This window comes from Rissa tridactyla, chromosome 2, assembly GCF_028500815.1.
Source record: "Rissa tridactyla isolate bRisTri1 chromosome 2, bRisTri1.patW.cur.20221130, whole genome shotgun sequence".
Taxonomy (NCBI): Eukaryota; Metazoa; Chordata; class Aves; order Charadriiformes; family Laridae; genus Rissa; species Rissa tridactyla.
Genome location: NC_071467.1, coordinates 29,083,766 through 29,096,450, shown reverse-complemented (window position 1 = coordinate 29,096,450; position 12,685 = coordinate 29,083,766). Strand labels below are relative to the sequence as shown.

General features: G+C 36.6%; 1 protein-coding gene across 1 annotated transcript in view; it reads right to left on the bottom strand.

The window, feature by feature from the left end:
• The window catches only part of MMP16 (matrix metallopeptidase 16), a 196,414-nt gene that overhangs the window by 71,408 nt on the left and 112,321 nt on the right, over positions 1-12,685 (bottom strand). The window contains exon 4 of the mRNA XM_054191367.1: positions 12,131-12,435. Coding sequence (XP_054047342.1) covers positions 12,131-12,435 — 305 coding nt within the window. The remainder of the gene's footprint in view (positions 1-12,130; positions 12,436-12,685) is intronic.

Genomic DNA, 12,685 nt, shown 5'->3' with positions numbered 1-12,685 from the left:
CAGCTATGCAATCAAAATTTAAGTGGTGCAATCCATTTGTGAATTACCATATTTAGATCAATAGGAGAGTGTTTGTCCTGCCATACCAAGAGGGACAGGGGATAGCCTACACCAGTCATTACCTTTTCTGAGTGTAATACTGAACTGTTCCCAAAACAGGCATCCCTGCTGCTCAGAAAGATTTCTTTGGACCCCAGTTGGTGCTGTTATTTGGAAGTACTTATCACTTCAGTTCTCCTCTAATCTGAAATTGCACATGATTCAACATCACTGGTGGAAGCCATCTAGCTAAGGAAAACTGTAACACAAATGTCTATACCTGCACCTTTCACAGCCAGTGATGAGAAACAGGTATTTCAGGACATGATACATCTAGTTTATTTTAGACACTTATTTCAGGATGCAAAAAATCTTACCCAGGAAGGCAATATATCTCTAAAGATATACTCTAAAGGGACTCTATGAGATTAACTCAGATATAAACATCAACATATGGTCAGATTAATTCCACCCACTCAAGTCTTCTGGCTTCTGACTCAGGTCTTTTCATTTAAGTCAGTGTCAAAACATTAATTATAAAAGTACAGGATATGGACTTCAGTGATACATGCACAAAACCAGGAAGACTTGAACTAGAGACTTAACCCTGTCCACTACAATGAAACATTTTGCACAAAACAATACTGTTCTTTCAATTTAGCTCGTTCTTTTTGATTTTTCTGTTTTCATCTTTTTTCCCAACCTGACGTTTTAGCTGTAGATGTTTCCAGGTATTGGTGCTAGCTGCTCAGCATTTTTTGAAACCCAAGCCACTTAGAAGGGAGTCTAAATATAGATTAAAAACATTTTGGCCTCAAGAACATATGGTTTGAGCATTTGAAGTGAAGATTTGTCAGGATAGAGCACAAATTATTCTCTAGGCTTGAGAACAGAGGTATTATAGAAAATCTTTCATTAGTTAGTGATATACTATCCTTAAAAAAGTAATATATAGTATTATCTTAAATTTTAGGGTTATCTTACAATTTTCTACTCTTGTAAAAATAATTCATTAAATTTCTGCCTAATAGATAAATAAATAGGTAAATACTGCAAAATTCTTGTCTCATTCTGTCAGGAAACCATGACAACATCCATAGTAATTGGCAACATGATTTTTCAGATTCTGTTTGCCCCTGAAAAGGCAGGGGAAGGGAGAGGTCAGCACAATAATAATATTCTATAGAACATCCTTGGTAAAAATCAGATTTCCTAAAGCTGCTGTCTTGGTGAAAAAGTCTTCACTAAGTGGTCCTAGCAGCAAACAGAGACTCAAAGATCTCTGGACCACATGACAGATGGAGTGCTAAGCCTGGTGCCTGCTTTAAATGACAGAAATGCCACTTTGTGGCATAAAGGGATAATTTGAGGTAGTTTCTCTTTCCTAAATAATTTCTATTAGCAGATCAGACTGAAAAGAAAAAAAATAATTTAAATTTATTAATTCAGTGGTTGATTTTTTAGTTGTGAATTGAACTTATTTGCAATAATAAAGGCGAATTTCTCTTTTTTTTAAGCCACTATGTTTGAAAATCTGGCTCTTCACAAGCTCTCCAAAGCAAGTAGTCTTTCAAGAACCTCAAATTCAGTCTCTTGTGTGAAATCTCATAGGTCATAAGGTAGTTTCTTTATTATTAACATTAGTTTTATTAGAATTAATTTTTTATCATACTTTTTAAGGAAATATTGCCACTTACAAAAAGATGCATAGGGGATAAGAAAACAAAAAGCACTGGAATATGTTAAATTATTTCCTTTGTCACCCTGCTTCTCTATAATTTTCTCTCAGGTACAAGAATTATATGAAGCTCACTCAGATACAGGACTCAAAATTTGCTAAGTTTCTTTCTAAGAGGAGGAAAGGCTGAGGTAGCAGACAGATTTATTTATTTATTGTGTGTGAGATTTTACTTTTATTTTTTTCCTTGTCATTCCCACACAGTAACCATGTGTGAGGGGTTGTGGGGTAATAAAATAACCATGAAGGGGCTGGCCAACATTTTATGTATGCACTCATTCAAAATACATCTGTTTGCTTGAACAGAAAAGCCTTCCCAATGCTCTGTTTTAACACACTGGAGGGGAAAAAAAAAGGAAAAAAAACCAAAACCAAACCAAAACCAAACCACAAAACATTGTTTTGGAAGTACTTATCCCTTTGGTGTCCCAACATTGTTAGTTTCAGCTTTTTAGTATTTTAACAAACATTTTTCAGCTTAATTTCCCTATATTAACTCAGTACTCTTAATATACTAATATGAATGTCTGATCAAATGAATACAGTTTGGAAAGATAAACTTATCTTCATTGTTGAATAAACAGTTGTTTGAAACAAAGACATCTTTGAAAAAAAAATAAAATACAGCAGTTCTTTTTCTGTGAATGTAGGTGCAATGGTTGCCAAAATTGTCTGCAAGGATCCATTCTGCCTTTCAGCTAGATGTTTCCTTGGCAGTAAAGTTGATGTAACAGACAATGTGAACTTTCCTCATTTATTTCCATGCAAAGTCAGCCAGCTTCATTTTAACACTTTTCATTAGCAAGATAGGCTGGCTGATCGCACACTGAGGCAGATGGCAAATGCAGTTTGTTCTACTGGCCCTAGTACGTGGGAAATAACCTCCAGTTGCAGTTTGAATGGATAACTGAGTTTGCAACTTCCCTAATTACTCCACGTAGGCTTGCAATGATCTGTGTTTACCTACACCATGATGGAAGCAACACGCAATTTCGTGGTTCAGGTTACACTGCCTTTTTTGGTTTACGACCTGCATTATGACCATCTCTGTTTGGCTATTTAGCCACAGTGTAAGTATCGCCTTGCTTCTATGGACACAAAAAGCACAATGTAAGATGTGCGTAACAGTCTACATTTCCGTTGTTATAATTAAGAATATCGCCAAGTCCTTCTTGACATATTCCTCAGCCCCTCTTTCAGTTTGCATAACGGTGCCCTTGGCAATTTTAGCCCAAGAAGAAAGCTGAGAGCATGATTTTGCACACTGATAACCCCCGGGATGTATTAAAGGCAGACAGATAAACACACATCTAGAACATGGGGCTGGATTCATCCACAAGACTGCTTTCACTGACTGCCAATGTTTAACAGATTTCCCTTTTAATGAAATGTAAATGAAGTGCTTTCCTCAAAGCTGAAAGGTTGTTCCATGAAAGCAACAAAAAAGACTTCCCCCAAAACAAAAGCAAGGCCATTACCTTGCCAAAAGTTAATATTTGCCATCATCTGCCTTCCAGGCAGTAAATGGGGTCTAGCAGACAGATCCTCTTTTCCTATCTGTATAGCCCTATGTCTGATGACTGAGTCCTCACAAGCCAGCGAGGGCCATTTATGGTTTATTTTTTAACCGTTTTCCATCTCTTCAACTACTGAAAGGCATCTTTCTGTTCTCAAGTGCAGCTTTGCTTCCTATGATAATACTTTCAAGGACACATTTTATGTGGAAGACACTGAATGTTTCAGAGTTACCATTTAATGTAAGATCTTGGGGTGACTGGATATGGAAAAAGTGGACATATGTACACCTAGCAAGTATAATCCATGGAAAATTTGGGAAGTGTGAGGACAGATTACTCGTTAAATTCTTTCAGCACAACATGATGGGGAAATACCGGTTTGCTTTTTAAATACTGGAAGCCTTGAGGTTTAGCAATAGAAAGTAGTATCTGTGTTAGTTGACTCCTGAATTAAATTGGGTTTCAGGGGGAATGGTGAAATGAAAAGAATCAATCGTTACTCCATTTGTCTGCACCTTGCAAAGTTCTTTTAAATATTATCCTGGCATCTTCATCATTGTGCAATGTTATAACTGTAATAGTTGGGTTTTGCTGTCTTTATAATGGCGTTAATTCTCTCATTTTTCACTCAAATAGATTCAGTTTAAAATAGAAGCTGTGCTGCCTTAACCTTACAACTACATATAAACAACGATGTAACTCAACCGGCTAGGTCTCTTTATCCTGGGAACAAGATGTGACAGAGGTCCATAACACTATGAATGGTACAGATAAAATGATTAGGAAATTACTTCCTCACAATATAAGCACCAATGTACCTAAAGTGAATTTATCAATGGTAGGTTCAAAATTCAGAAAGAAGTAGTTTGTCACATCTGCTTAAACTGTAAAACACATTGTTCTCTAGTTGGATGTTGTGGATACCAAAGGCTTACATGAGTTCAAATAGAGATTACACCAATTCATGAAAGGAAATCCCTCAAAGGCTATTAAACACAAAAATATGGCCTGTGGCTCAGAAATTCAATGAGCCACAGATTGCTGGAAGCTAAGAGGGAATATGCTGGGGTTATGTTGCCATATGTTTGCCCTTCTCTTATTCTCTTCGGTAGGTATCTGTTAATAGCCATAACTGGAGATAGGATATTTTGTAAGATAACCTTTGATCTGAACCCATGTTGGCAATTCTGTGTTTAAAAGTATATACAGAAGTATAATACAAATTCAAATAAGATATTATTCTTTTACATGTTTATCCTAGTACAGAACTGGAAAACAAGCATGTGGCAATGGCAGGGTCACACCGCTTGGTTACGGATCAAATTTGATATTGATAAGAGCTTATTAAAAATATCTATAATAAATTAGGAGCACTGTGCTTTATGAAATTAAAATCATGCTACTATTGTAATAAAGAACTTCATTTAATCTGAAGTGCTTGGCTTTCTTTATACCTAACCATTGCATATGACATGAGCACGGTTTGAGACACAGAGCTCCCTTAGGAGACTTCGTTTTCGCGGCTCCACTGGTTCATATTTCCAGCAGCATATATCTCCTGCACTGTGTCAACCACACTGGCAGCCAAAAGAAATTTACTACAAGTTGATCTATGCAGTTCAGAGATCAGGATTTTCATAAATTTTTCTTGGCTGCCAACACAGTGCCCACAGCAGAATCTATGCACTAACTAGAGTCCAAGTACATGACACTAGATACTGTATTTGCATCAGGTCCAAGAAGCTTTTACTTGGGAATCTACAAACAGAATGGTACAAAGTGATGGGCTTGTTTTTCTCCTTTCTTTTTATTGCCTGCAAAATTTGAATAATCTTTTGAATGTTGTAAAGTTAATAAAAAAAATTACCGAATTCTTGCAAGTTTTGGGCTTGTTTTGCTGAAAACACAGCTTCATGTATATACACGATAACAAATATTCCACATGAACGTGAGCACTCTGGTAATATTCTCCTTACGTTTAAATGTAGCTGTACACTAAAACCATCTATTATTTCTGTAATGGAGTTTCACTTGCTATTATTTATTGTAGATTCTTCGATGGAAGAACTGGTTTCTGCAGAATTTTAGTATGGTACAGTAGCTGCCTTGGTACCTACAGAGGTAAAAAATCATGCATTTTACTTTGGTTTCTATTTTTCTTGCAGTTATGAATATGAAGATAAGAGTATCAAACTACCATTACTGATCTACTGTGTTTATCTAAGGAGAACTTCAACTTAGCTTTTGCCAAATATTTTCTGCCACTGTAACACACAGTTCTATGGTCAGATTTTAGCCAGTAATTGGTACATTAAGCATCATGTCTAATGTGCTTGAAACCTAAGCTCCCAAGAAATCCTTGTTTTCCCGAAGAGCTCCTTCTAAATCTTGCTCTGTTTTAAAAAGCTGTACTTGTTTAAGTAGGTCAATCTTAAATTAATCTAGTTAAAGTAGTGCACTCTCCATTCAAACTGGTTTAACACTCCCTTAAATAGTCTTAGATGCATTCAGTGATTTCCCAGAAAAAATAGCTGCTTTAAACAAGGTTTAAACTAACTTAAGTGCATGTAGCCAGGCAAATGTGAAATCAATTTTGATAAACCGATGCAATTTCTGAAATAGAGGAAAGAGTTTATGTCTTAAGTTAGAGACATTTACCGTCTGGCAGATCGCAAAAATATTTTTATACACTCTCAGGTGAAGAAAAGAAAATATATACATTAAGGAGCCATAAAATATATAATAATATGTATTAGTAATGGATTTTTGCTTTCTTTAGAGCATAGGGTATTTATCTTAATCCGTTCTGGCCCCTTCTCTGAATGTCTTCCTTTCTGCTCTCTCTGCCATAATATTTAGGATTCCATCTGAGAGATTTACTATTTTTAATAGGAATTATTTTTATAATAAATCATGCAACAAATCCAAGGAAAAGAGATTGGTGGACAATACATAAGGCAATAGTGAGGAAGAAGAACAGATACATCTCAGTCATTATTCCCAACTGATAGGAATAGTCTGTGTTTCATGCAACATGCAGGTAGCAGTGACTATAACTGCAAAAATTCATCACAGTCCTTTCTATCTTTCCCTGCCACTATCTGCCAAAATGAAACTTTTGAGCATAGTCACTAATTAAGGAATCTGGCTTTCATAGGTTGGGGTTGCCAGGGAATCTCAGAATGTTACACATACTTGATCGGTGAAATGGCCTTCGGGGTTTGCCAACAGAACGAGTGAAGACACACAGATTTCTAAATATGAGACAGCTTTCTACGAGGTCACTGTTCAGAAGACTGTTTTCAGACTCTTTATCTGTCCCTCTTTTGGGTTTTACTTCAGAAATGGTGAAGGTTCTTAGATTCATTTAGCTTTTGAAACTCTCCACTTTTAAATTACTGAGAAAACTACGAACTAAACTGAGGATCGTTCTTGTCCTCTCCAAGGCCTTACAAGGGATTTCTTAAAAAAAACCCAACAAACGAAACAAAAAACAAAACCAGCAAATAACACTTTCTCTCCAAAATATAGCAGCTAATGATCCTATAATAAGGGACATATATATCTACTTTACCACTTCAGAAGCAGCCCCCACTGTGTAGACTGCATTTAGCAGCTCTTAGATCAAATGTTGCCTCCTCTCTTTCTCAAAGTTCTGTCATGGGATCAGAGGCAACCTTCAGCCACAGGAATGAGGCAATGAAATAAAATCTAGTGAGTACTCTATATAAAGTATGTTTTGACTCCTTTCTAATTCATATTTTCTGAAGCACACATAGGAAAACTGGCCTACTGAATTTTGTATGGTTGTATTACTATATGCTATTAACAGGGCAGAGTTGCAAGGTAAGTCCTATACCTAATTGTGTCACTGTAGAAATACACCCTCCATTTTTTCCAGTAGCAAACATCTATGCTCAGCAGACATTATCAACAGCTTTCAAAAGACTGTTGCTCAAAGTTAGAAAAAAACATGGAGAATATAAAAGTAGAAAAAAAATAAATGTCAGTCTTATGATAGGGAAAGCATCTTATCTAAAAGACCTTGTAAATGTGTATGGTCCGTCGTGCTCAGTAACCTGGAGGATACAGGTGGAGGAGGACACTATAGGCTCTGAGGCTTACCAACTCCATAATGAAGCAGATCTTCCAGAAATCTAGCACACTACTTGTTGTACTAGAATCTAACACTGCAGCCTCTAATTCTATTGCAGTGCATCAAAAAATTTCAATGCTGCAGATTGAATAATGGACAGACGAAGATAACATGTGGGAGAGGCTAATGAGACCCTGTTAAGGCTGAGAAGAACAACACTGTCAGTTTTGGTACAGGAAGACAGGGCATAGGATAGGATTTTTCTGCTAGCAACTGGAAAATTTACTACAGCGACAGTCCCTGTCCTGCCCTGCTCCCTGGCAGTGACTGAATTTCATCACAGTGATTTGAAATATTGCAATTGAAAAAGATTTTTGTTGAGAATTTTGACAATACTATATCTCCAAAATATTGTCACTCTTAGCAAGAAGTCATTGTCCTTTTCTGCATTTAGCTACATTATTCATTGTCCATAAATTTTTCATTCAAAAAATGAGGTGATATACATCACCTAAATGGCTTGGAGTACTGGGAACAATGAAACCTTTCCCTAGCCTCAAGACTGGTATATTAAGATTTCTTCCTTTCCTTTATTTTTCTCTACTCCTTTTTCTTTCCAGCACTTAAGTTCAGAAGAAAATAAAGATTTACAGTTTTTCTTAATAAGCGCTGATTTTTCAGATAGCTACTTATGTAACTTGATTTTCATCTGTTTATTCTTTTTTACATCTTTAAGTGTACATATTGTGAAATGTTGTCCTGTGACATTCCTGTCCTTTCTGATTTGCTATTCCTGAACAGCGTTTCACCTTCAACGTTTGTTTCCTCCATCCTCTTCTTCTACCATAGTTGCTAAGTTACCAGAATAACCTGAGTTTTAACCGAGATCACCAAAGAGCATGAGGTGCTTCATAAAATGCATGAAGAAACCATCCTGTCCCAAATAATTTACAAACCTAAGGCTCTCATCTCACACTGAAGCCTGGAAAGGCAGACCATAAAGGAAATAGGGTCTACTATAGGTGAAAATGCCTACTCCAACAGAACAACTTTAAAAGTAGATGTCTTCAAAGCACAAGTGGTACACGAAAGCTGACGGGAGGAGGGCTACAGTCCAATGCACACAAACACTTTGTCCAAAGTACTGGAAGACTACCACTACCCTACCTTGCAATAAAACCCCAAACACCTTTCATCCTCCAGTACATCCCTCCTTCCCTAGTAAAAGAAATTCTGTCCTTGTTTCCATTGACACCCTGTGATGGCAAGCTTCTTGTCCTTTTTTATGGCCAATACTTCTGGCATCATCTGCAGCACTCTGGAAGGAAAGTCAGATAAAAGACCTCTACATCTCAGCTGTAGTTAAGGTACCAGCTGTGCTCTGCTTACAGGGTATTATGAAAGCAAAGAAATACATCATTTTAGAGAGCCTGCAAGTGTTAAATTGTATGACAGGAGGGGTTTTTTTCCTGAGCGATGGGCCCATTAGCCTTTACTCCTACAAGAGTCTTATTCATTCTTCAGAATGAGGGAGGAGTCAAAGCACAGATCTCTTCCCCAGAGCATGATTGATAAGATAGGTCTGTGATCCACAAAAATATACCACTGAAGTGAGAACAAAGGAAAGCAGCACTGCACTGTGGAGATGACGTATTCCTATTGGAACTGTCCTTTCAGTCTAGAAGACTATTAAAACCAAGGAAAACACAAGAAAATGAAGCAAACACGAGAAGAAAAACAAAACCCAAACCAAAACCCAAACCTAAAGTATGAAGACACTGCAACTAACTAGTCAGGTTTAATTACCTTAGGAATTTACTATAGTCAGAATACTGAATTTGTATATGATTCCTTATATGGAATGAAAATTATTTTAAAAAGCACAACTGTTTATGAAAGCATTTCAAGTTGACTGTCTTTTCTGAGGTAGACACTATGCAAATCGCTTCCATTAGAAGAACAGTATAGGGTGGAAAATGAGGCTAGTAGTTTTCAAGAGGATCTTATATTTGCATTTTTGCTGCTAAATAACCAAGGTGGTCTGTGTTTTCAAATCACTCTGGAATAATAGAATAGGAATCAAAGAAAATCAGCCCCTTGGGGCGAGAGTTAATTTAAAAACAAAAATAAAAATAAATCACCAAATCTTTTTCCCCTTCTATTGGATTTCTAATAACACTACATGAAGATGACTATTGGACTATTGGAGCAGTGAACCTTAAAAAAAATGACACTCACACGGGAAAAATGACTCATAGCTAAGATCATAAATATATTTTTCAACCCTCTGCTTTTCAGTGCTCTGAGACTGAGCTCAAGATGATAGGGAGCCTAAGAGAGCTGTAAATCTTTTCTTTCTGTCAATCCCAAACGGCATGCTTGTCTTCTTTTTCCACACAGAAATTTTTTCCAGTCACAAAAAAAATTCTGGATTTTCCTTCAGGATTCCTAGACATAAGCTAATGCAGTAAGATCATCAGCAGAACTTGGCCTACCTGATAACTGGAAATCACCAATCAGAGAAATAGCCACTCTGCGTATACAGATCAACTGCACATACATTGCTATTTCTAGAGTTACAATGACATAAGGCTTTTCTCTGAACAAGAGCTATGACCTAATATCCATGGTTCATACCATCTCAACAATGAAACTAGGAGTTGCCAAAAGTCTGCAGAAAACTTGCATTGGTAAGATATTTATTTCAATCGTCACGTATTTTGCACAAACTTTCCAGTCATAAAATATCATGGGTTTTCTACCTTGACTATTCCATTCTAACAGGAATATGTCTCCCTCAAAAAAGTATATATGAGCACACCAAAGTACATAAGCTATTAAATTTGCAGAATAAATTTCCAGTAATACCTATTAAACCTTCATGATACAGATAGCAAAACATTTTTATTATAAAAGTTCAATGTTCTAAGATATATAAAAGCATATTTTTAGCAATAGTATAATTTTTCTTTCACTTGATTTTTCTTCCTTCAAAATATCTTAAATTTCATTAATACAAGAAATAGCTTTTGAAAACTCCTCTATAAAAGTCAACCACAATAGGGCATACGAAGACATGAGCGGCCTTTTGCACTCTGAAAATTACTTAAGTTAAAGGAGAAGGAGATAGCCAGAAGTTTGCATGCTTTCATACAGACTAAAAGTATCCATATGTGGAACTGCTCCAAAAGAGTTATCACATTTTAAATTGACACCTTGACTTCAAACTACACATGCCTGTAGATTTTCCTGAGTGCTTGAAGTAATAGCTCCAAAACCATGGAACATTATGTGCAGTGTTGGTCTCCCACTGAGAGAAAAACACCTTTATTTAGCCTCACAATGCTGTGACTTATGCACCTGAACTGCTCAAACAGAAGATTCCCACTGCTGTTTCTTTGAGCTAAACTTATGAAAAGGGCAAATATGAGCAGTGCAATAGCACAGATTTAGCTCCAGTAAGAATCTAGGGCTTGGTCCACAAGAAATAAGCTTCTTGAACCCAGTCTGCTGCTAAGGGCTTTCACAGTGCAGTAGACTGCTCTTGCTTCACTGACCCTGGCACAGCAGAAGTATTGCACCATTAGAACAGTCACAATACCGTATTTATACTCCTGAAAGCTTTGTCACAAACTCCAGGCTACAAATACTGCTACATAAAAAGCTCTGAATTTTACTTGGAAGATCTCAGGCAAGAAAGGGAAAGGAAAGGAATTAGATAAAGCCTCTCATTGTTCACAAATTCAGTGTAACATTGAAATACACACTTCTGCACTTCTTGTCATCCTTATCATCTTTTGTAGGCCAGAAACATCCTCTTTGTGCATTTGTGCATCCTCTTTTGTGTATCGTTTGCTGAAGAGACTCTCTCAAACTCGATGTAACTGGCTTAGAGAGATTTACTAGGACAACTGAGGCTGCTTGGAACCAAAACCTGTCAAAGCACCAAACACAGAATATGCCTATACAAAAACTCTTCTTTGATACTGTTTTGCAGGGATGCAAGGCTAGCTTTAAATTAGGTTTCCTAGAAAATGGCAGTAATTTGGTCACATGAACTTGGAGCTCAGCAAGAGCCAGATTATAGTTCTGTGAAGAGTAACTTTAAAGAGTATCTATAATCTTGATTTGATAAATTTTAGGTATGTCAAGTGTACTATGCAGTCACTCATTTGAGTATGGGCAATGTACAACTTAAGTAAACTGGAATTATGGTTGGAATTAACAATTCCAAAAGATGTTCAAAAGTTATTGGGAAACATTAACCCTGTTCTTGCAATGGCATCTCTAAAAGTTGTCTTTAAATGCTGCCATTGCATCACCATAAAGAAAAACTGGACAAGACTGGGTATTATGTACATTAGTATCCACTGTATTGGTGGAGTTCTTAACCTCTCTTATATCACCGCTAAAGAAGATTCCACATTTTCCCTAAACCTAAATAAGATCTATATGACAAACAATTTCAGAATGAAATGAGTTTATGTAAACATTCAACGGTACAATGTTTGAATGAACAGAAAAGTTTCTAACAAGAATTCAATGTTTTTCAAGAGATACACATTTTCACACTGTAACTTCCATTTAGACAGAAACTATCTCAGATTCTAATAGACCAATCAACTGAAGATATTTCGAAAGTAATGTGAACTATATGACTTTAGGGGCAGGGAAGCACGGAAATGTTAGCTGAAAATTCATGCCATCTATTATTTTGTTTAAATTGAAATATTGTCTTACCATCATGATTGGGATTTCCCAAAGTCCATGGCTCATCTGAGTCAAAATGAGTGTCTCCCCCAATCCCTGGCCCAGGGAAATATGCATGTGCCAAAAATCCTCCCTCCCCATCAAAGGGAGAACTATCTCCATGAAAACCTGATGCAAAAATGATTGTAATATCCACGTCCCTCTTGCCATTTTCTAATTCAATATAAGGAACTTCTTCAAATGTTAGAGGAGTTACATTCTGCCACACATCGAAGGCACGGCGAATGGCTTTACGAGTTTCAGCATCACCTACTTTTGGAGTGACGTTCTTTATGCTGAAAGAAACAGAGAAACGTTAAATAGATTAAATTTGATGGAGCGGTAAGTGACATTGCTTACATACATTTTCCCCGAATTATTAAAAGCACATAAAACATGCTAGTCTGGCATTATATCCTTTAAGAAGAGTATTTTTAAACAAGCTGGTGCGAAATTATTGTGTCAATCTGTGTAGTCCTTCATGCTAGAACGTATTATATGTCAGTTAGGTTACTCTCATCAGTACGAAAATCTTATTTTTAGAAG